The 25,204-nt window shown below is 32.2% G+C and overlaps 3 protein-coding genes across 12 annotated transcripts in view; 2 read left to right on the forward strand and 1 right to left on the reverse strand.

Annotated features, from left to right (window-relative positions):
- Scp2 (Sarcoplasmic calcium-binding protein 2) overlaps nucleotides 1–5,150 on the forward strand; it is a 77,837-nt gene extending 72,687 nt beyond the window's left edge. For both annotated transcript variants that reach the window (XM_031978309.2, XM_031978308.2), the window contains exons 3-7: nucleotides 933–985; nucleotides 1,231–1,350; nucleotides 1,626–1,740; nucleotides 2,546–2,643; nucleotides 3,399–5,150. In XM_031978309.2, coding sequence (XP_031834169.1) covers nucleotides 933–985; nucleotides 1,231–1,350; nucleotides 1,626–1,740; nucleotides 2,546–2,643; nucleotides 3,399–3,506 — 494 coding nt within the window. In that variant the 3' untranslated portion in view covers nucleotides 3,507–5,150. The remainder of the gene's footprint in view (nucleotides 1–932; nucleotides 986–1,230; nucleotides 1,351–1,625; nucleotides 1,741–2,545; nucleotides 2,644–3,398) is intronic.
- A 712-nt stretch (nucleotides 5,151–5,862) lies between these two features.
- Nucleotides 5,863–9,357, forward strand: LOC116427674 (leucine-rich melanocyte differentiation-associated protein). Of its 2 annotated transcripts, XM_031978304.2 has the most exons (6): nucleotides 5,863–6,164; nucleotides 6,867–7,028; nucleotides 7,301–7,553; nucleotides 7,928–8,188; nucleotides 8,299–8,559; nucleotides 8,635–9,357. In XM_031978304.2, coding segments are annotated over exons 3-6 (759 nt in total). In that variant the 5' UTR covers nucleotides 5,863–6,164; nucleotides 6,867–7,028; nucleotides 7,301–7,551; the 3' UTR covers nucleotides 8,870–9,357. The 2 variants fall into 2 exon arrangements, with proteins under 2 accessions (XP_031834164.1, XP_031834167.1); XM_031978307.2 differs by lacking the exon at nucleotides 7,301–7,553 and having other exon boundaries at nucleotides 5,877–6,164.
- A 252-nt stretch (nucleotides 9,358–9,609) lies between these two features.
- Nucleotides 9,610–25,204, reverse strand: part of LOC116427631 (peroxidase) — a 37,132-nt gene continuing 21,537 nt past the window's right edge. For all 8 annotated transcript variants that reach the window (XM_031978191.2, XM_031978193.2, XM_031978192.2 and 5 more), the window contains exons 3-14: nucleotides 24,672–24,804; nucleotides 23,953–24,146; nucleotides 18,793–18,969; nucleotides 17,854–18,050; nucleotides 15,169–15,364; nucleotides 14,305–14,502; nucleotides 13,995–14,142; nucleotides 13,383–13,539; nucleotides 13,139–13,309; nucleotides 12,463–12,661; nucleotides 12,034–12,139; nucleotides 9,610–11,947 (exon numbers count right to left, since the gene is read on the reverse strand). In XM_031978191.2, the coding sequence (XP_031834051.1) occupies nucleotides 11,830–11,947; nucleotides 12,034–12,139; nucleotides 12,463–12,661; nucleotides 13,139–13,309; nucleotides 13,383–13,539; nucleotides 13,995–14,142; nucleotides 14,305–14,502; nucleotides 15,169–15,364; nucleotides 17,854–18,050; nucleotides 18,793–18,969; nucleotides 23,953–24,146; nucleotides 24,672–24,804 (1,994 nt within the window). In that variant the 3' untranslated portion in view covers nucleotides 9,610–11,829. The remainder of the gene's footprint in view (nucleotides 11,948–12,033; nucleotides 12,140–12,462; nucleotides 12,662–13,138; nucleotides 13,310–13,382; nucleotides 13,540–13,994; nucleotides 14,143–14,304; nucleotides 14,503–15,168; nucleotides 15,365–17,853; nucleotides 18,051–18,792; nucleotides 18,970–23,952; nucleotides 24,147–24,671; nucleotides 24,805–25,204) is intronic.

Here is a 25,204-nt window from a genome sequence, read left to right on the forward strand (position 1 = left end):
TAAACAAAAGCAATATTATTCGACAGATTGACCTGCTTTATGATGATCCCCAAAGCTGCGTTGATTAAATCGAATGATGAAAGTTTGAAAATATACCAAAAAAAGAAAACGTGGATTGGAAGTCAGTATTTTGTATTGAGTGTATCTGTATTTATTAGAAAGCTGAAAGCTTTTATCTAATTACCTTTTATTGTTAGATTCGAGTATACTTCATTGATCAGAATTCGTTAGGAAAAGGAAACATTACATTATCGTTCTATGTCTACGTTTGCTTTGCAGAGCTATAACTGATAATAGAAGAATAACATTTAATTTAGACTTGATGGGATTAAGTGACATTAATATTTGTTGAAGTCTAATTGAAATTTTCGTCACGAATCTGACACGGTATTGCAGGGCAAGAGGTTAAAGTATATTCTTATATATTGCTTTTGAAAATACTCATACTTGGATTCGAACCTATTTACAATAGACTGCATCCCATCTCAGCTAATAACCCAGGGAACCTGGTATAAATGCTAACTCGATGGCACCGTGAACTTAATGCGATGATGGACCTGACACCTGGGTTGATGTAATGTTAAACGCTCCACGCTTTATCTCCGGTTCCTTTGGTCCTGTGCCAAACTCCACCCACCTCTTTCTCACCTAGCATTGTCTCTTCAATTTCTGAGTAGGCGAAGATATCCTGGTGATGTTATGCTGTTTTTATTATATTCGCGGGAAATAGATACAGGTCTGGTTAACGAATAATTGATATTTATTTTATTTATTTTGTATTCCTTTCTGCGGTTTTATTGCGCAGATGTTTTCGAAATTACTTTTAGTTACTATACTATAGATCATTATGGGTTTTTGTTTGTTTGGATTTACCTGTTTCGTATTTGGCAACGAAAATGGACATTTGCGTCATATTCTGTGCTATTTTTCAGATTGCAATCAAAGCGGCGCGATCGATAAGAAGGATTTAGACCTCGCCGTGCAAGTAAGTAGTTCGTTTAATTATTATTTATGAAGCTGTCACTTAATTAAGATATTGAATCAAGACACTATTCTGGTTATAATATTTGTATGAAACAGTATTCATTAATCTGGAAGTATTAGACGTTGACGATAACGAAGTAGAAGATTTTTTTGTTAGAAATGAGGTTAAACTGAAGATCTTGTAAATATGATGTTCATAAAGTAGATTTTACTGGCGGAGATTCTAATCTCATTTTCAATTTTTAGCGAATCAGCGAGTGTAGAGGCTGGACTGCTGACAATCCCAAAGTTCAAAGCACAAAGGACAATTTGCTCAAAATGTGGGATGGTTTGAGGCAAAGAGCCGATGCGGATCAAGATGGCCAGGTAAGAAATTATGTACTTATATTTTTTATTGACATCAGTATTAGTAGTTTAAAAATCACAATTTTTAAACGATTAAATATTTCTTCGCGTCAATTAAAATAAAAACTTTTAATCGAAATTTGTGAAAGTGATTTATAACGTATAATTCAAGATACCTTCGTTTTAATTTTTTAATTTCATATCTATTATATGAAAACAATAACGGAATAAAATAGAAAAAATGTCTGAGTTACATATATTCTTAGTTATTTCATTTTTTAAATAATATTTCACAGGTCAGTCGAGAAGAGTGGTATTCATTGTGGGAAGAATATGCGAACGATCCGTCGAATCCATCCGAATGGCAGGAAACATACATGACTTTGATGTTCCAGTTGTTTGACGCATCTGGTAAGTTTGTTTCATTTCCGATTCTTCGAAAGGAAGAAACAATATTGCCGCGTTCTTTTTCGTAACGCTTGAAGGTTACGTTATACATTTTCATGGTAACGTAATATTTGCACATCGACGTTCGTATCTGAAAAATGTCTAAAAATTTCAAAATAACGACCACTCGACCGATTCAAAAGTATTTAAGTAGTAACTGCAAATAATAGACACTGAAATTTCAAGCAAAGAGTCAAATAAAAGACCGACAATAATTTTTAGTTTTTGAACAAAATAAAATTATAAAAATATTTAAAAATGTTATATCTGCAACATAAAACACTACGTCCAAATAATTAAGTTTATTTTACAACGTACATTGGGGAGTGTTACCAAATGTGTACCTCGTCGATTTCTTTTTCCTCGCTGTCCGTATACGAGATCCATCAAAAATAGGTAATAAAATACCTATAAAATAAAAAGACTCACGAAAAATCCTATGAACGATGTTCCAAGTACTAATAACTTACCAGACGTGGGCGATTTAAAAGGCTATCCAGAATGAACGATGGAAAGGCAAGAACCGAGCAATAAATTCCTCAGTTTCAGAAGCAAACGGCAATCGTGTGTCAATAAACCAAACCGAATCGTAAAAACGTGTTGAACGGTACGATTCCAGTAACTCTCCCATATTTCGAAGCGAATGGCGAATAAAGGAATTGATGTTGAGAAAATAAAATTAATCGTAAAAGAATTCAAAAGCTGTATGACCCGAAAATCCGCAGTGCTTGAACGCCGATTAAACAGATCTGTCGCAAATGTTCATTAGGTGACAAATCCATCGACGAGAACGAGTTCTGCAACGTCTGCAGATACCACGGGGTCACGGAATCCGAGGCCAGGGAGGCGTTCAAAAAATTAGGAGTCGTAAGTGGACAAAATCGCGTCGACGGCGATGCGTTTATACCTTCAGACTTGATTTTCGTACAGAATTACATGCACTTACCTAACAACAAAGTGTTGCCACTTAACACACCACTAGTAACGACATTTATTTAAAATAAAATGTGGTATACTACTTTTTGGAGAGAAATAGGTTCAAGGGTGTATATATAGCTGCCTGTCATAGTTTCAATATTTTATTAGGTACTGAATATAGTAAAATAGTGCACATTATAACATGCATCAGGTCTGAAGGCATTAACACTTTGAGTGCCAAGTTTATTTCGATTACAATCTACAGATTCTTTAATTTTGCGCAATAGTGTATATTCATTGCAGTAGAACCTCGATTATCTAATTTAATTCAATGTCTAGCAATCTAGACAAATATAAACTTAAAAAAATGTTTTAAATACTTACAAAATTCAATCGTATATAACCTGAGATATAAAATTCAAATTACAGTGTTAATAAATAACCAAAACACTGACTGAACCGGATCGTAAGAAATATTCAACTAACCATGATTCTACTGCACATTTAAAAAATGTCTTGCCACTATTTCATTGAACATTCAAACAAGAAAAATACAAAAATGGTCACTGCTTCACTAAACGAAATCTCATTTTCGAGAACACACCGCGAAAAGTCTCGCGATTCTCCCATATTAATGGTACTCAGCGCTCAAAGTGTTAAACGATAACCCGACTAATCCTACCGCACGATTTCTATTTGCATAGGGTCAGGAAATAACATGGGAGAAATTCACCAACCTCTGGAAGCAATATTTCTCCTCGGACGAGCCGACCACACCCGGAAACTTTATTTTCGGGAAAACTTCCTTCTAACTCGTTGTCCCCGCGGAACCGAGAGACGTATATTACCGTTTCCTTGCGTCGCATTGTATCGTCCATGTCTCTGATTTCTCGTGGTCAATTCGCCCGCCTCGTAAAACGGCCCAGTCGGATGTTCTTCTTGTTTGACAACGAAACAGAACGGGGGGGAAATGGAATAGAACTAGCAGACGGTTAATTTGAGTCCCATCAGAAGAAGCGGCCGCTACGGTTCATTTGACGCGGCGCCATTTCCGTTACTCTCGGCGTGTAAATAATCGTCCACGTGGACGATCAAATGGATAACCATCGTGGATCCTGGGATCCACGACGAGCGACCGGTGTTCGTTCGAGCAAAGTCGTTTCCCGCGAAAATCGTTTCCTGCGCAAAATTCCGTGCGCGCCGCACTTGGACAGCTGGCGGCTGACAAACCGTATTCTTCGCTGTGTAATGTTTGTATCCACAATTTAAATGTAAGAGAACGAAACTGTAATTGAACGTTGACCCAGTCTCTCTCCCACCAGTCACCGTTCGCTACCTTCGATCGGAAATTATCCGGACGATGAGTTCAATTAGCGAATCGCGTTTCCCTCCAGGTCTGCGGCCCGCCAGGCGGTATTTTCAGGGATTAAAGTAAACTTGTTCAGGGTGAAGAGCATCATACGCAACCGTATAGATTCAGAATTGTTGTGTCGCGTCGAACGGCGGACGTGAAAAGAATATTAGAAAGGAAAGAGTGATCAATGTTGGACGGTACTGCGAATGGTAACCTCGTGTAATCATCGGCACGGTGTCCGATTCAAAGCTTCAGGCGAGTCGTCGGCTTAATTAATTCCGCGCGAGCCATCACGGTCGGGGTGTTATCATATTTTAAACGAGTTGTCGGTATTGCCCTAAATGTGTCTTGCGTAGACATTCTATATGCTGTTATACTGAGAAGTAAAAGGAACATACGTATATATAAATATATATACCTACAGGAGTATAAATATAAATATAAATACAAATATAAATAAAGATATAAATAAAAGTATAAATATAAATATAAAAAATAACAGAGTTTACAAGAAATTACAATTACAGAAGTTTATAAATCCTTAATCGGTGTTGACTCGGAAAGCCAGTCGAAGGATTAAGTGCCAGTTACGTATTTGAATTTTAATCCGTTTAGCTGTCTGTTACTCGACTTTTCAATGAGATTCTTAGAGACGATACGTATTCGAAATGCAACAGGGAATGTGTCTTAAATAAAAAATATGTGGTTGGACGACTTTACGGGCAATGTACGTTTTGATCAAGAGAAAATGAAGGAGATGAGGAGAGGAGGAGCTTCTTGGATAGCACGCCATGTTGAATTCTAAATTATGTTTAATTTACCGTTTAGTCGATATTCAATTCTTGTTTATGTTTTGCGTAAAAGAAAGCGTTTCCTGTCTTGTTGTCGATGTTCTGTTTACTATTTGTTTGCTCGGTGCGATCATTAAGAATTTAAGAAATATGGCCGCCGCATGTTTAAATACGAAAGAGAGGAAGATTTATTTCTACCATTCGGAACTTCATTCTGCTTCGAGGTATCGAACAATAACGTCGTTGTCGCGATTTAACATAGTGTGTCATGTAACTCTGAGTGTACAATAAAAGGAAATTGAAAGCATTAACGAGGGAATTGATTTCTTCGATTTTCCGTTGTCATTCTACGTGAATGCAAATCGAGATACGGAAAATAACCGTTAAATGTAAAACATCTACCATTTCATTCGTGTACTGTTTCTTTTGGGAAACTTCTTTGGTCCTTAATTACAATTCACAGGTACGTATATTTACTTAAAAATCAAAAATCAAAAAAAGGTGACATTTTTTATACCAATATAAAAATGAAATATGAAAACGAATTTTTTTTGATAGAATTTTCTTTCTTACATATATTAAGTCCATAAAAACTATATAATACACTATTATTACGAACTACTCGGTTCTCAGTTAGTAAAAAGTTGGATAAAATTTAGCTCATCAAAGAAAAAGATAAGAATATATTACAATCATGTATCACATAATCTTTACGAATTTTTTGTTCGCATTAAAGAGAAATTACGTTCATAAAACTGCTATTGAAAATAATTACAAAAGTATTCAATATTTTCAAGAATATTCTCAAACAATACATCTAACTGAAATTACACAAATACAAATATAATTAAGTTCCAGTTGTATCAACGTTTTTAAACATTTAATAATCGATTAATTCATTCCCACTCACAATTCTAATTTCAATTTCATCACATTTCTATGCTACATGGAAACACGATTTTGTTACATTGAACATTATACTCGGCCAAACAGAAATAAGCTATTGCAAAATTTAATTAAATCATGTTATCAATGAGTCAGATATTTAATTTGCTTTGCTATTCACTTACATTATTAATCACAGTCCGCGAAGATACATGAAGAAATGCATACGACCGAAGCATTGAAACACGTAAATAATGCCAGACACGGTCTGTTAGAAGCGACTATACAAAGTGCGATGATAAAAGTGATCTGTTGTTTATTATATCGGTTGTTTTAACGAAGAAAACGTATTGATACGTTATAGAAAGAAAAAGATCGATACGGTAAACGAAAGGGTATAAATTGTTCTGAGAACTCTTTATCGGAGGAAAAACAATTGTGTAAGTACTTAAATTTTTTGCCACTTTTCTTTTCGTGTTCAAAATATGTATTAATGATGTTATGGTACTTTGACTGCTTGCGAAACATGTCAAAAATGGCAGAAGCGAAAATTGCATGTAAAAGTCAAATACACGTTGCTTCAAAAATAAAGGCATCTATTAATTAAACTCTGTGGTTCTTAAATTTTTTCACATTATATATATAGAATGTCTATATAACGCTTATATATAGAAAATTAATGCGAATTATAAAAAGAACTTTTTTTTATAAAACATAACTTTTGGGATTATTTTAATAAACCTGAAAATTTACAGTAAATATTACAAATACTACAGTTTAAATATTTATTTTACATTCTATCTTCTTATTATATTGCGATCCGGATTAAAAATATTTTTCTTTCCGTTGCATTTTATTAACATAAAAAAGTTGTAAGAAGGAATAAAAAAAATTAAAAATAATTCTCAGAGAAGAGAATTTATTTATAATACAATACCATTAAATGAGAATTTAATATTATTGTATAACATACAATTATAGTTCTATTTTTGACTTTATCAATTTTTCACTTTCATTAATACGAAACTATAGCAAAAATACAGTACAAATTTAATTACATAATTCTTAGCGTTTTATGTTACAAAATAAAGAATAATAAATCAACAAACATTCTTAAGCTTTAAATTTAAAAAAATTTACAGCGATTAAGTCAATATATAGTTCGACAATTGAATTGACTGTCAATAAAGTATGTGACAGGCTTTAAACTAGCAGCACCATCTCACTACAAGAGCACAAAATGTTTGTCGTCTCGTAATCTAGTCTGTCAGAAGATTTGAAAACAAGATATGCAGGAAAATTCGGTAAGTACTGGAAATTCTTCACGTAAATTCGTCTTTTCTTCATCAATTAATACCGTTAATATTATTTTAATGCCCCAAATTTATCAACTGTCACTTTACCATTATATAAGGCTACTATTCTAACCTCAAATTGTTCCGTTTGCGTTCAGAACTTTTATAATTTAAATAGTGTTTGCCATTCGAATCCGTTATGTTCATATCTTATCGGCAATTACTATCATCAGATAACTGATAAAGTTAACTTGCTACCTTCTCGTTTCTAAAATGCTCAGTATCAATCAAACCTCAGGAAGACTCACTATGGTTGACCCAATCTCTATATGCAGTATTGCATATTATACTGAAGCCTTACAAGTTCTTCTATTTACGCAATATTATCTGTCAATGCAAGCTGTAGCTTTAGCCGATGTTAGGGTGAATGATACTGATAAATGTAGAGAGTGAAAAGTGTATTGCATGATTCTAACGCGTTGATTATTCGTTAAAAGTTACTGCCCCTTAAGGTGATACGAGTAGCAGCATAATGTAAGTATTATTAAGTATGTTTTTTCAAACATTGGATTTTCATAAATTAATAGTATTTATTTCCATATTTTATGTTTGAAAAGTTATGAATAAATTCATTATATATATTAAGAAAATTTTAAATAAACTAACTGTATATGTAATAATTATTAATAATGATCTGCATTAATAAGACATCATTCGTCAAATATTTTTACTCTAATAATATCAAATCTATTTTATAAAAGTAGGTACATATTTTTGATTTATATTAAAAATCAAAAAATACAGTATAAATCATTCACCTTAATGAAAATGTTCTAAAATTTATAATCTGAGGTAGTGTATTATATACACTACTGTAACATCACATATGTACAATAACATTTTTACAGGTTGGATTACAGTGATGAATTAGAGTTACAAAAAGAAGCTGACGAGGTGGATCAACTTGCCATGACTTCTTTAGGGAAACTAATATTTGTAGATATTCATTGTAGACATTCAAAGTCTTTGTCTACAGATAACACATCTGTAGATATTATTGATTCTTTATCACTTGCCTTTGAGCAATTGTTTTACATGCCATTTGACATGATTGAAAATTATGCTAATACAGTACATACTTTGGATATTAGTCATAATAAGTTTAGTAGGTAGGTATATATTATTTAGACTTTGCAGTAGATATTAAAGTAGCAAATAAGTAGAAAGGAAAGCAGTCTAATGAGACAAATATGTTTTATTTTGTTGTTCTTCTTTTTAGAAACTTACAATTTTTGGCTGAATTTGAAAATCTAACGTCTTTAAATTTAGATCATAATAACATAGACGAGTACACTGTATTCCCATATATGCCAAAACTTCAACTTCTATGGATAAATCATAATAATATAGAGGAGTTATATCCGTTCATCAAGAATCTCTATGAGAGTGTACCCAACCTCAGATATTTATGTCTTATGGGTAATAAGGCAGCACCGAGTTACTTGAATGGCGGAACCTTTTATGACTATCTTCAGTACAGGTACGAAAAGAAGAAACATGTATGACAATATTAAAATTAAGAATGGTGAAGTGACAAATATCTTTTTAAAACAAGGTTGTATGTCATATCTTGGTTCCCTCATTTGGTACATTTGGATGACAGAACTGTGACGACAGAACAACAAGAAGAAGCTAAGAGACTCTTTAAACGACCATTTTTAGAAAATTTCACTGAACACACTCCTCTTCCAGAATGCATTAAATATCTGCACAATAAAATAACAAATATATTTACAAAACCAACACTGCCATGCAAGCTAAAGACAAAGGGAACAAACTATATTATTTAATACAGTATTAAAATGTTACTTTTATTGTACTTGAAAGCTACTTACACAGTTACTAACATAGAATAACTTTTGTAGAAAAACATACTTTTTTGTCACTCAAAGATGGGTAACACTCAAAACTAACCATATGGGGCAGTAACAAATCAACAAGAATTTTATAATATGATATACTATGTATACTGAAGTATATGATTATATTAATCATTTTTATACTTCAGCATAAGCAGCATAGAGTATTAATTTACATATAATAAATTAAGGAAAATTATTACAATGAACGTAGAGCAATAACAGATTTAATTATACAACGTTTTGTATTATTTAATACTAATTAACAACATTTCAGAGGGTACTCAATTATTAATTAACTTCGAAAATATTATATACCGAACATCTGTTACATAATATATAGATACATATGTGTCAGCTCAGATATATTTTATACTAATGGCAATAATAAACTAGAAATAAACATTTATTTAATAAAATCATGTGCTCTTACTTTTAAACTGTTCAACTACACAGTCCCAAACTTTATAATAATTTTCATTGTTTCCATTATTTTCACAATAATATTCCAATTTTTAATCATTTTTTTTAATCATATACCATTCACATAACAACTTTTTAAATATTTCTTTATATTATTTGTTTAATTTCATGACGTTTATTATTTTTAGCGAAATAATAAAACAATTTCAGAACAAGTACTTTTAAATTGTATTAAAATTTATATTCCTTCGTAGCATTGTACAATTATTATATTATTACATAACTTACGTACATTTTTATTACACTTCTGACGTCAATGATTCAATGACGATTACTATATAGTACTTTACATTGATAAACTTGAATCTACGCGCAATGTCTATACAGAAACACGTTTTATCTATTAAAAATTTTTCAATTGATTAAAATTTTTCTTAAAAAAGAAAGCTATAGCGAATAAATATTATAGCTTTCATTGATATTAACATGTTTTCTTCATCCTACTACTTTCATCTTAATGACACAATTAAAAATATTTTACGATTGTATTTCATTTCGAACACGAGTGTTTTTTCGTGGATCGTTTAAAATAATTGGTATCATATGTAAACAAGTAAAGTCACAATACTATCGCGAATTATGTTTTCCATGCAGCAGATATGGTAATCGGACTTCATTGTATGATTCACACACCTTTCTCAATGATAAAATAATAATTTGTTTGCAGTTATAGTGTTATGCGTATGCAATAGTTCCTTTTTTCCTTCTTTTTCTCAAATTATTATTTTTCTTCGCGTGTCATCGAAATTTTGCTATGTTCGAAAGAACCCGGTAAGATAAGAACTCTGTTCTAGAATTGTTGATTGTGAACACGTTCCGATTGACCCGATACTTGTTTCTCGGCAGAAAATATTTCTCAGACGGTGGCAATCGTGTGTGAGATAAGAAAGTTTATTGAACGAGTTAGAATAAGTCGTAAATACCATTTTACGACGGAATATATTGCACATAAACAATGACTCGATAAACCACAAAGAATCATAATATGTCGAATTAATGGATTGCTGCGTCAGTAAATCAGAGTTCGATCATTTTATATAATTCTGTAGCTTCGTTATGGAAATCTTCGAATTTTCAGATAATTAATCGTAATAATTCAGATAATTAAGTTTCTAAACGTTCGGTACTTTATCAAATTATTAAACTACATAAATGTCTTCCGGTGACATGTTTTCGATAAATTTCGTCAGATCGTCGGATACGAAACGTGTTCAGATAAACCTATCAATTTTTTTTGAAAAGCTGATTTCATTTATTACAAAATGCAGGTTTAAAACATTTCATACATAGTTGTTTATTATTTCACTTTCGAACCGTGTATTGCCTAAAAATCAATTTTCCAAGTTAGTTTTAAACAAGTCACTTAAAAAAAATTGCGAAATTATTAAAAGTTTATAAAAGAATTCCCACTTTGATTAAAGAGTAATACTTTGTAGAGATACTGATTTTATAGATTAATTTAGAGAGGTGCGAGAATCATGGAAATTTCATTTTATTGCACAGAATTTTATCCAATAGAATTTGAAATAAAGATATATAGATATAATCTTCAATGAATTTCGTATTAACTTCATAGTTAAATTATCTACATTGATTTAATGAAATATGTAATAAGTTTTCCAAAAATCGCTCTGAACTATGTCAAGAATATATTCTTCTACAGTTATTTTCATCTAAAGTTTAATCTTATCGAGCGGTGTGTTGTGCGTATCGATATTTGTACGATAACGTCAACTGTTTCAACGATTACGAATGGGAGCCACTCATTTCACCGTGCCAATTCATTATTTGTGATAACACTTGAAAAGTGTGTACAATACGTTCACTCAGATGAGGATTCCAACAAATAAGGCTGCTGTCACGTGTTGTTCAATTCGCATTCACGTGTCACATATTTGTTTGTTATCTGTTGCTCTGGACTGTAGATGGTTCAAAGGATGTTAGAGATCCACGAGGTATTATCCCTCGTATGGTTTCATTTATCTCAAATGATTAAAATTCAACGAAATATTAAAATTTTGTTCTAACTGAGAAATGACATTACAATGAAATATTTTTCAGTTACAGATCTCTCATTTCAACGTGTAAATTTCTTTACTTAGAAATCTAATCTTGCCAAACAAATATTAATGGTCGTTCGTGGAATAATTATAAAAAAGTAAGGATAGAAAAGAATGTAGATAGACGAAAGTTAATATTTGGATTAAACAGCAGCAATTTGAAAAAATAATGCATTTTATTAATACTACTAGAGACATACAATTTGCACAGCAAACTCGTAGCGACTGTTAATAATACTTCTCGTAATCGTATTAATCGTATGTATAGTTACACCTACATTTAATTATACTTCAAATATTTTTCTAATAACTTAAACATTTCTCTTAAGTTTTGGTAATTAAGTGTTTTTACTTTTTGTATTGCGGGAAATATATATTATCCCGATGGCTTGCTATTTCCGGCTCGTAGTCTCGCCATAACGAAAGATCTATTGACGGAATATCGGCGCAACTCCTGATGGGGTTTCTGAAATTAGCAAAAACTCATAATTATATCACTTGTAATTATATGAATTAGAATGTTTGTCACGGAACAGGATGATTGAAACTTACTTGCGGGATACTTGCTCGAATCCTCTGAGCTGCATTTCAGTAATATGGTCTCCATTATCACAGAACAATCTGGATATACTGGCCTTTCGTATCTCGTTTAATTGTTCTGGAAAATTGTGTAATAGAAATTGAATTATGATAAATTTAATTTTAAGTTTACCATGACTAAGCATAGTGTTTAATTTAAATCACGTCGCCTCTCAGTTCGTAAAATTTTGATAGAAATTCGAAACCTAAATTTAAATGCATTGGTATTGTTTTTTCTCACGTTTATATTTGTACTTTGTGTTATATTTTTATATTTGCATAGTATTTGTTATTTATTTTATTACTCGTTACAAGAAGCCACGAAAATTTGATTATCAAGGGATTTGACACTTAATGTACCTTATTGAGTTAGAAAAAGAACAAGGAAAAGGAAATAATTACCTATAGTAAACGCTACTTTCTGGTCACCCCTTTCGTACCAATACCGATCGCCCACACGAGTCTGATAAAATTGTTTAATGAGAATACATAAGAACGTTGGTCCAGAAAGCGTCCCGGGCACGTGTGCCTCTAACGATCCACCAACTGTTAATTCAACATCATCAGGACTGGCGTATAACTGTGATAACTGTTGTATATTCTGCGCATAGAGAAAGACACAATCTTTAACGACGTCAATTGCTACGTTACATAATATAATTCTCAAGTATTTATTAAAAAAAAATTTCTCGGCCCGATATTATATGGTTCAATGAAGCGATTTTTTAGAATTTATCGCGACATTTAAACAGACTGCTTGTCAATCATCATTCGATTATGCAACGGGAAAATGTAGATAAATAGCTTCCTTGCACCATGAAATATTCAATTATATAATTCAATTCATATTCACGTAACACGTTTTATTTAAAAAATGGTTTGTAGATCAGTTAATGGTATTTTGGAGGTAATGAATAATTTTAAATGATATTAATGTCTCAATTACCTCACTTTATCCAATAAATGCATAAGAATTAAAAATAATTATTCTTTGAAAAATATTAATATTGGCTATTAATATGAAACAAAATTTATGAAAAATGTTCAGATATTTATTGCAAAACCTGTTTTCACCTACCGAGAGAGAAATATAGTCAGCAAAATCTACGAAGGTCTTCGCTCTGGGCAAACCGCAATACTCGCGGAAATTATTGTACGATGCGAGGCCGTGATCGCGATTCCGTTGAATATCTATCGCTCGAAGATCTGACCCTAACGGTCGGTTGTTTCTAAATAAATATTGCGTGATCTGAAAGTAAAATGGAAATGTTCCATGATTTTTCTTTATCTTCTGTTGAACTGTTATTAAGTGTTTCACGTACCTCTTCGTCGAAGTACTGATCACTAGCTTTTTGTGGCTGATAGGACATGCCTCTCGTCAGCCCGTCCATGTTGTTGTATTCTTCGATGATGCCGGGCCTATTGAAGTAATTGCTCAGCCTCAGAGCACCATTCGAAAGACGATGTTTGTTCACTAAACTGAAACATTCGCACGAAACGAAGGGTTATAGCTTATCATAATAATTGAACATTTTATTCGTGTGCCTGTACTATGATTAGACTGCAAAGTAGAAAAATTAATGAAATTTGGTAATATTTGATTTTATCCTTGAATAAAACCCTTAGTGCAGATTCCAAATTGCTAAGTTCTAAATTTTCCTTTCTGTAAATTAGTCTCCGATATGAATTTGTATGAATATATTTATATTTCTCATTTTTGTATTACTGACTGATAATGATTTCGATTTTTTTCAGAATAATTATAAAAATCATTGAACAAATTAGACCGTAAGATTCTCTGATGATTAGAAATATAATCATGATATTCTACTTTTTGTGTCCGTTCTTTATAATTACATTTTGCATAAGCATTTAAAATAATGACTGCTGTTCTTATATATTCTACAATTGATAAAATAGTAAATTTTACTTACCTAAGAAAACCGGCGATAAGGGAATGGAAATATCTAAAAGCTGCGTTCGAATGTTCATTCAGAACGTCTGGCTTTATGTTTGGATCGTAATCATTCACATAGTCGTTTGTTTGGTATAGTATTTTGTTTCCATAAGTACCTTCAGCGCCTAAAGGGATAGAAATAATAAAATAAAACATCAAAATAAATTTTAATATCAATTATATCTATCAATTATATTGTGCACACATTTTCATTTTTAAATAGAACTTTCAAGTTTACTACTAATTTATCTAACGTTTGTTTAAATTCTGTTGAACGTAGCTTATACCTAAAAATATTGGCAGCCATTCGTAGTATGAAATATGTTGATGTTCTGCGATTAGTATGCGTCGTGTCTCTTGGAAAATCGTCTCGTCCGTCCAATGCCGATTTAAATGAGCTAAAGTATCGGCCACACGATTGTGCTCCCTGAGCAGTAGTATTTGTAATACAGTAAGCTGGGGATTCTGGTTAACTCGTACATCGCCTGAGGAAAATTAAACATTAAACAATTTGTTATTCAGAAAATCTGTATCGTATATATACGGTAGTTAAATATTTAAAATCGTTCGTATTTTACTTATAAAAAAAAATAAATCAATAAAATCTTTCCTTTAATAAAATGATCATTGATCTGGAAGTATAATATAAAATTTTATTAAACAGCATATTTTTCGGGAAATTTGTCTCACGTGTAAAGGGTAATTAAATATTTAAAATCGATCGTATTTCACTTATAAAAGCAGAAATAAATGAATAATAGTTTTTCTTTAATAAAACCATGACTGATCTGAAAACAGAATATTCTTTATTTTATATTGAAAGGTGCAACACGTGTAACATAGTTTTATCCAGTAGTTTATCTCTGCGATAAATCAGACCTCGCGCCGGACTAGTGAATGTAAAGAAATCGGAATTCCATAGATACAAGGTAATTCAGTTAATTTCAACGATTAAATATATTGAAATAATTAAATCTGACGATATTAAATATACCAATATAAGGACATTCTTCCTCAAAGGGTTATGCCACTTTTTGTGCAGTTAAAAATTTTGCAAATAATTTCAAGTTTCCAAGTTGAATGAGCTTTGTGGTACATGTGTCTTACGATACTTTTTATCACGTTATCGTAACAATTTCTTCGAATCTTACCAGCTTGATAGCAAACTTCGTTAGGATCCACAGTATCGCAGGTTCCACTCTTATTAGTTGCTGCAGGTGGCCATTCTCTATTGTTTCGAACATCTACATTCAGGCGACCACCAACACCTGCTCTCAGATTTGCTGCTGTCCGATCATTGGATCCGTATACCAAAGAAAGATCCAAGAAGTGTGTTACCACATTCAACTGAAAATTTTGTTTGTTAATTAATTAAGCGAACGAATGATTTAATTAAACGAGTGGAAACAGAATTACATTTCCTAACAAATATTGTAGAGTATACAATAAACAACTGACAGACGTAAATAATAAATGAATAACATGTTAATTATATTTTATATACGATAGATACGGTTATTGTCTTAACTCCTTTATATTTTTAATATCAAAGATTGAAATAAAGACTATATATTTCTAAAACAAACATTTGAAATATTCATTATGTAACAATAAGTTTAATCTTCGTTTTTTTAATAAAATAGTTCATACTTTTCTATTAATTAATATTTAATAGAAAAATACTCCGTGGTTTCTCCGATTTTCTTTTTTCCATTAGATTGTGATCAACATGAATGGACAAAATATTTTCACACAATAGCGGATGTTTGACCCTTTCTATTTCGAATCCTTTCATAAGTGATTTTCCTTAAAGCTATATTATCATTATTAATTTGCTGACAAAAATTCTAGATCACTTATAAATATACACTTATTTTAATGATTACGCACATAAAAACGGAGAAATATTATTTCACCTCTATCTAAACATTACGGATGACTTTTACACTTATTAAATTCAGTTTAAAGTCTTCTCCACGGGTCAGTCTCGATATCGTAACTATCTTTAGTTACGGCTTCTGCTTTAGACATGTTTTATAGCCTATTAATAATACGCTTTTGATGGCCAATGCCATAAACTTTTCCGTAATATTTTATGAATTAATTTCCAGTGATTCTGTGATTTAATGGATGACTCTTTGAACCATGAGTACAACATTTTTTACGATAAAAACTGTATTCATCAAGAAAGTCTGTGTTAAAGATAATGTAACCAGAATTAAGTAAAACAAATGTTATATTAAAGTACAATAAATATAGTATTGATGTAATGTAATTTTTGACATTGGTAAAAAATTCGTGTTACTTGCACATTAATTGTATATGCATCGAAAAATGAAATAGTGCAATCTGGCATGCATCTAGTATGTATCCTATCTTTTGTATTTATACATCATTGCAAGACAATTTTTCAGCGTGCAACGATAGTTCGGACGATAAGGATGCCACTAATGTCACCCAACATCAATTTCACAGCTGTGGACTTTCCCCATGCTTCGTCCATGTTGGTTCTTCCACTCTGTTTCCGTTAGCTCCCCCCTCTTTGTATCCATTAGGTCCCCTGCTCTATATTTATTACTTTCCCCTTACTGTGTCTGTTGTTCAATTTTACCACCGTAATTTCCACTACTCTGTCTTTGTTATTCTAGCTAGAGCATACGGGACATTCTATCAGCGTTCGAAAAATCACGAAATTTCCAAAATTTCAAGCACTTAACATTGGATCTTTCAAACATTTGAACAGAAGCGAATTCTTCTCGTATCAGGAATCGTTTTTTAAACGACGTACATTCTTTTGCTAATTCCATCAATAAAATTTCGACAATTATGAATAAACAGACGAAATTAAAGGGATTTCATCCCATATTCTCATGAGTAAGGATTAACACTAGAATTACCCAGTATTTATTATAATTGACATGTAATGCCTCTAAAAATTATAAGAAAAAATTATTTCCAGTTTCTTCAGACATTGATTATAGCATTTAAGTGAAACTGTTTATTTTCAAAATTATTTCGAATATTCAATGTTTTTAAGATATTAATAATTGCGATCTATGAGAACCGAAACCAGTCATTCCAACCTGTACGGTAGTTCTAGTGTCAAAGCACTAAAATAATGTATTATCATGGAACGAAAGCAGAATCGTTCCGAATACACGTCTATACTTGTATTTTTTCAGTTTCGTTTGAAATAACCTTTATAATTATATTTTTCATTCGACAGTTTCTTTTCGAGTGTACATCTATAACTATTTTATTTTTCATTCAAACAGTTATAGATCTGTATTCGAAACTCTGGCTTCAGTGCGTAATAATTAATCCATTTGCCTCATAAGCGCATATATGCACACCACCGTTGTGTAATTTGTATATAGCAAAAAAAAGGAAAGATACATTTTATGAGTGCAATAATTACCGTGTGTCTATACAAGTTTTTACTTTCTTATACGTTTTAAACCAGTTTTATCTTGATGCAATTGAAACATTGGTGGTGGCGAGGACAAATTTTCCACTTTTTCGTATGATGCAAGTGGGTTAATTTATTACTTCGTTGCTTTACATAGTCACCTTCTTTGGACAAGTGAGTGACAAGATATCCTTTACATTGACACGTGGAATGGTAATCGTGACGCAATCAGGAAGTATGCAAGAGAATGTTCGCGTAATGTAACTTTCATTCGCGGATGTTTAAGCGAATCTTTAAAGGCTTAATTGACGGTTGCGAACCCTGCACTTACTCCTGATCCTGGTGCATGGGTACATTCTCGGCGTCTACCGGCGAGGTGAGGTAACAAACGAGAGAGCAAAGTAATTCAATATAAGGAATAACAAACCTGTTCCGCTGGTTTGTACTGCGAGGAGCAACCACGGTCAAGGTCAGTCGTACTACGAACGAAGTTCAGGCATCTTATGTTGGCCTTGCTGAAGGTGGGATCATTGTATGGAATAAGTATGGGGTAACATGTACCGTGAAGCAGCTGGGGGTCCACTAATTGCCCGTCGTCGGTACAGCATTTCGTCGCGTGTGGTTCTGTTTGCATAAATATTGAGGATAACGCATGAAATTGAATTTTCGATTAAAAATTCGTTAATCACTGTTACGTGATTCTATTACATAAAAATTAGAAATAATAAATGAAATTGAATTTACAATTAAATATTCGTTAATAGTTGTTGCGTTGTTCTATTACATAAGAATTGATTATGATATATGACATTGAATTTGGAATTTAAAATTCGTTAATAATTGTATGATTGCATTATAATCTTTACGAATGTTCAATTGAAAATTTATTAATAATGCCTGTGCGACTCTTTTATATAGAAATTGGAAATGATAAATAACATTTGATTTGCCATTGAAAACCAAAGAAATCTTCGAAACATTCTATTGAATATTTATACTAGTATTCAAGTATTTCAAAGTATCACCAAATTTTCGAAGTATAAAAGATTAAAATGCAAAGAGTCATTCATTACGCTCATTTAGAATTGATAAGCGTAAATGTTGGTTGAATCGACCGCACAACCTGTTGAACACACCAGTCTCTATGAAGGACGTTTATTTCTAGAGGTGTGATACAGCGTTATATTTTTCATTGGAATAAAAAATGTGCATTCATTCATTTATTTCTATGTACATTAATTTCCTAAATAAAACTTTGCATATGTAATTGTTCTTGTATTAATATCCTACAGAACATCATTATTTTTCTGTAACAGAAAGAGAATTGTTGTAACCACCATCAATGATTGTAAAAACTGAGATTTACTTGATTGAGCAGATCCGTCGATCATAGCCATGTCATGGGTTATAATTTGTCCCCATTGCATCGCCGCCAATGTCCAAATGGGATCGTTGATATCCGCGTGGGGAAATAAAACGGTGCTGACCAATCGGGAAAGGGGTAAACTTGCTCCAGTAATTGAAGTCGTGGGAGATCGAATTCCTGTATAAATGAAACAAATAAATATACACACATTAATAGACATTAAAATGAATAGCAAACAAAATTTTACCTATTTATAAAATATTTGTTGCTATCTGATTGTTTAATTAAAGCTGCAGACATGAATATCAATAATTTATCAATTTATATAATAGAATTTTTATTCGTAATAAGTATTTACTTATTAGTAATAAATTATGGAATCTATAAATAAAAATAAATTGCGAAATTATTTATAAATACAAAGCAAATGAAATCTATCATGAATAAAAATAAATTATGAATTTTCATGTAAGCTTCGAACCTTGATAAAAAAGCATCGGAGAAATATCGAATTTTATAAATTGGCAAAGTTTTAATCAATGGAAATAAATAAATATTTATTTAAATATAAACAACGTTTGATAACGCAGAATACCCCGTTTGTGTATTATTAATATTTTACCATCGGAATTCTTTAAATTGGAGCTTTCACCGCGGAAACGTGAAATGTTTATGTAAACATAAAAAATTAGAGCACAGAATAAGATACGAAATCGAATATTAAAATCCTCAGTATTGCTTGCAGTCCAATAGCGTTAAGATTTACAATGACGGTTTTAACATTCCCAAGCCATAAACGAGGTAAACAACCACGTAACGAACTATCGCATCGCGAAGAGTAGGAAATACCAATGAATGACTATTGCCTTCGTACATTCTTATACAACGCCTTATAGATATTTCATGATAAACTGGTTTTACACTTGTCCAACTTTCCCGAAACGAATGTGGACTCTTTCACAACTGTACTTGACAAAACTACTTTGTTGTCAACAGTTCATTAGAACAAGCAAAAATTCGACAATTCTAAAATAAATAATAGGAAAATAATATTCAATTTGGGCTTGAAAAAATTCAGTGGCATTTATATTTGTTAAATCCTACTTGAAATCCTCGTCACTTCGACACGATATTGTAGAACAAGGAGCTAAATCAACTGATTAATCTATTCAAGGCTTATATATGAAAAACATGATTTCATACCTCAGGTTGCAACATTGTTTAAACTGTGACGTGAAGTTACGTGTCCATTTTTGCCATTTTAGTTGCGTCATGTGTATTGGTGATTTTTTCTGATTGCACGTTGAAACCTACTTTATGGATTTTAATAACAGTTTCCTATAAAGGGGATTTCAACGTTCAATCAGAAAAAAAATCACCAATACACATGACGCAACTAAAATGGCAGAAATGGACACGTAACTCACGTCACAGTTTAAACAATGTTGCAATTTGATGTATGGAATCGTGTTTACTCGAACCACGGTGTCAATTTATTAATATTTGCGAGATTATCAAGATTGTCTAGAACATTGAACAGCTTAAACTTAGAATCAACAATGAAAGTTGCTCTTAGTACAATTGACTCATCATTCTTTCCGTTTGCTGAATTACTTAACGTTTAAAGATTCAGATCTCTAGCAATTCTAAAGTTAATCATTCCTATTTCAATATAAAATTCTTTGTTTATAAACCGCGCTCCACCGGTTTTACAATCTCCGGATGTTAAAATTCAAACGTGCTCTGATTCACCTTGAACCGATAAGAAAAAGGTAGCAACATTGCTGCCGCGGCGTGATGTTCTTTTTTCCGCTTCTGGTGAGGCAACTTCGTCACGCACAACGAAACATTATAATTAAATTAGTTCGCACTCTTTAACATTGTAGACGTAGTCAAGATCGTGTATCGGATTTCCGACCGATCGTTTGAAAGTTTATGACGGGGAACACATAAATTATTTGCTAGCGCGCTTTGTTCCGAGAATGAGGCACGGCCAACGAAACATAACCTAGAACTCGTTCGCAACAATATTCTCTTGTTGCTTCTTGTTTCGTTTTGCGTCATATTTCGGTGAGGAAACGAAAAAGAATTCTCGATTCCTTGGATTTCGATTCGAATACAAGAAGCTCGTGTTTCCCCGTGATTGCAGTTATTAATTGAGACACGATCGTTGACTTGCTGAAACGCTAATACCTTTATTACGCAAATAAAATTATTATTTATAGTGCATTGCGTTACGAGGCTAGCGTTTGAGACCTTGGAAGGTGCAGGAGTGTACCTAATTACCCGTATTTCAAATCTTTTTTTATAACACAGTACTCAATCATTTATTATCTGTTAACCGAACGATTTCAGTCTTACGAAATGCTCGGATAAAAAGTTTTAAACGGAGGTTCGGATTAAGAGGAAACCTTTATTAGCAGACGCGCGATTTTACTAGGAGCCCACGTGCAAAGTTCGAAATGAATTATGTGGCCGAACGTAGTCCAAGGATTCGCAACCGGAGAGGATTCAACATTTTAGTCGACGAGTTACCTGCCTCATTTACTTTCAACGGTTATAACTACCTCGTTTCTTCGAATCTTTTTATTGGAAACTTTGAAAGAACTCTGTTTCATCTAGAGTATACAACAGAACGTTGATTCTTCAACTTCCAATTAGTTGTGGCTTAATATCAGCTAGACAATTTCGAAAATCGAGACTATCGACGCGACAATTTCTGTCAGATCAGAAACTTATGTTTTAGAATAATCGATTTATCATTTTAGTGTTAATAATCATTTAGAGTTTACAGTGCTAAAAGTATTAACTGTCTATCAGTTTCTGTGTTTAAAACAAATTCTAAATTTTCGTACGAAAGGACTAAGTTTTCATCAGTTTCGTTGAGATAATAAACTTAAATTATTGATGTATCATAAAAAGTGCTTATCTTGAAAGAATACTTATTAGAAACTAAATTGATATTAGCGTGTAACGAATTATAATTATTAACTTCAACTCTTTTACTTATCCGTTACGGTGGACACAGTCCAAAAAATGTTTAATCGCCTTTCACTGGGCCTATTTTAATGATACAAAGAGTTTGCCAATGAATGTTTCTCTCTTTGAATGTATTTCAGGTGTATCGCATTACTCGCTACAACATGAAATTGGTAATTTCACATCGAGATCCGCCTACAATACTTCCAATCAAGAACGCGCGTTCCGTTGACTAGAATCAAGCGGAGCGTGACATTCCGAATGAGTTATTTATAGTAGTGCAGGGGAAAAAGTTAACAAAACAATTCATTTGACATTGACAGCGTTACGTGGTTTCGGCGTTGTAACCGCGGTTACGAACATAGTGTTGTTTCGATTGCATCATCTGTCCGAAAAACCGTGATTCTTATAACGTCGAGTGTTCGATCGCCTATCGGAACGATCAATCGGATGGACTGGTCGCGAATAGGTGCTCGAACGTGTATACGAGAAAAATATAATGCATCGAAAACAAATTAGATAAAGAATTCGGTGGAACGTACAACGCAACGTTAGTATAAAAACTAGTGAGTAGACGTGATTTGTAAGGAAAGATTGTTAAATTTCGTATAACAAATAATCTAACAAGCAACAAAAGTATTCGAACGTTATGTATGCTTAGACACAATAATGTTCGATAAGATGTTGGCATATTAAATAGTTTTTCAATTATGTTACATGTACTATTTTGTAATGTCCTTTTTTTTGTAATATGAAATATCGGATTTTACGAAAAAAAGGAAACATTATTTAGGCTATTAACTGTAGAACTTAATTTCAAAAATCTCCGATAATGCTCGCAATAAAATGAAATAATGTGTATGTGTACTCAAACGCAGGCCAAATGCACCTATAATATATTTTAACGAAACGTTAAGGCAAAACGCAGAAGAGTTACATATTTATCTGAAGAAACAAATAATTGACCGTTGAAGGAATTAGTATCATTTTGATTTTAAGACTGTTGACGGATCAATGTTCTAAAAGATATTTATTCGGTCAAAATATGCTCTGTTCGATTCGATACACTTCTAATAATAAATAGCAATATATGGGGTACAATTCTTTGAATGATAATTTATTTCTTACCATGCGGTTTAAATGCTTTCGTTGTTGACTGCATATGTGCATAGCAAAAAATTAATGGAACGTAATTGTTATATACGGCAGATATGTGACGTTAAATGTAGATATTGTCTGAGGACCGAGAAAAAAGTTCGAGGAAATAGTTTCATAAATTGTGCGAAGGAAAGTAAATGAACGGCGTAATACATCGGGTGTAACAGCAGAATAAGAACTGCTCGTTCCAGAAGAGATGTTTATCCATGGCAATTCGACAAGAGAAATCGACCGATCGATCGATCGCTGGAAAAAGCTCGTCGCACTGTAATAAACGGACGGTTCTGCATAATTGTTTACGACGGTTAAACAAAACATTGACCGGCGAGTTTATTTCCGAATGAACGGATCGCAGTCGGCTAGAGTGAGAGTCGATCGATATTTTTCTATTGCTCGCGGAAGTGGATTGTGCGTTGCGAACCGAGGAAACCGTAACAAAAATGATCAATGTCGTTTTAGTTTGTCGTTTGCCGTAGAACGGTTCAATGAACCGTGCGACTGCGAATTTACTTACAATCAGTATTTCTTCAGCGTAATTTGTACAGTTTCTACAGTCGTTTACGTTGCGCCCATGTTTTAGCGAGCATACAATATGGCTGTGCTTCGTATGAGCAGCTTATTTTAACGTTCTTCGTATTTTGTTTAATTTCTTTGCTGACTCTTAGTCAGGTTTTAGAAAATATTTACTTCTTTTTCTTTCAGGTTGTTACTTATTTCTGTTTTCATTTGTTTTGATTGAAGTAATTATTATTTATTGCATTTTGATCGAGGTAAATATTATTTACTCTATTTATTTATTATTAAAGTAAATACTATAGGTGTAGTTTTTGTATTTATAAAAACCATAATTAAAGAGAAACATAATCCATGATTAATTTAATATAGTAATTTGACAATTCATTTAAATTAGAAAGTTTAAACCAGGTAGTTCTTTTATTAATAATTCAAAATTAATGTTTACTGTTCTCGTTATTGAGTTTATTCTTCAAGTTTTCAAAGATTGCATGACATTGAGAAACTTACCGTCACCGTAATTTGAACGTAAAAGACGTCCGTATCTTGTGTTCGCCATGCCCCACGTGGGATGGTAAAGATTATTACATGACCCGTCGTACGATCTGTATCTCGAGTCCTCACAGCCTCGTGGATATGTGTCACCGCACATGATTTCTTGATGAATGTTACTTGACACGTTTTGGTTGAAACCAAAAGTGTACCTAAGAAATATTCAAGGCGTATGAAAATATAAACAGTACAATGCCAAGTGACTATTTCAGATATAAATGCAGTTTACAGATATCATAAATATATTAACTAATAAAGTAATAAAATTTGATAATAAATTAATGACCTAATAAAAACTTAATTATTACTAACAGTAAAATGTATTTAACCCCTTGCCCTATGATTCATTTCTTAATTATGATCGGAACAACTACTTTATCGTTAATGATTTATTAAGAACACAACAAATTTTAATGCTTATTCTATGTCTATGTTTACTCCAAAGGTTAACGATTGATAATAGAAAAGTAATATTTCATTTATATTTCAAAAGAATTAATAACACTTATATTTTTTCAATTCAATTGAAAATTTCAATCACGAGTCTGACACGATATTGTAGATGAAAGGGTTAAATACACTTCAGATTTGTATTTTACAACAATTCATGATATTCGATATTCTACATGTGTGTGAACTTAAAAATTCTTTAGCAACTAAGTTTCTATTATACATACCCATTGCTCACGAAATTTCGGACATATGTAGTGAATGGCGCCGAGGAGGAATAAGGTTGGTACACGTTCTGTACAAATGGGAAACTGTGCGACGTCTCTGATGCTTCCAGATCGAAAAGATTCTCGTTATTTCCTAAACAACAATGCAATAACAATTTATTACGGATTTAATAGAATCCGAAATATTGTAAATTTAAAGTCTCACACTTCCTCCAAATATTACTGTCATTCACCTTCGACTGTTTATCATTTTACCAAAATTATTTCTTTTAAATAATTATATAAATTAGAATACTATATTTTTAAAACTTTCATTCATAGTCCACGACGTAAAGGATACATTTATCATCTATTCATTTTTTATCATTCAGTCTACCAGATAAATCAACCAAGCCAATTAATTTCCCTGCAACCAGTTTCCATATTCATACGCCCGAACAATTTCTCCTTGCAATTAGAACACCTGTTATCAGCAATAATATCGATTATTAATTCTTTGAAAGGTTCACGCGTGGACTCGCTTACTCATTAAT

The sequence above is a fragment of the Nomia melanderi genome, chromosome 1, assembly GCF_051020985.1.
Source record: "Nomia melanderi isolate GNS246 chromosome 1, iyNomMela1, whole genome shotgun sequence".
Taxonomy (NCBI): Eukaryota; Metazoa; Arthropoda; class Insecta; order Hymenoptera; family Halictidae; genus Nomia; species Nomia melanderi.

Excerpts from the sequence above, each read along its gene's own strand:
- LOC116427674 (XM_031978304.2), top strand. Across the intron at positions 8,189-8,298 it reads AGTCATAATAAGTTTAGTAG|AAACTTACAATTTTTGGCTG; the intron begins GTAGGTATATAT and ends TCTTCTTTTTAG. Across the intron at positions 8,560-8,634 it reads TATGACTATCTTCAGTACAG|GTTGTATGTCATATCTTGGT; the intron begins GTACGAAAAGAA and ends TTTTAAAACAAG.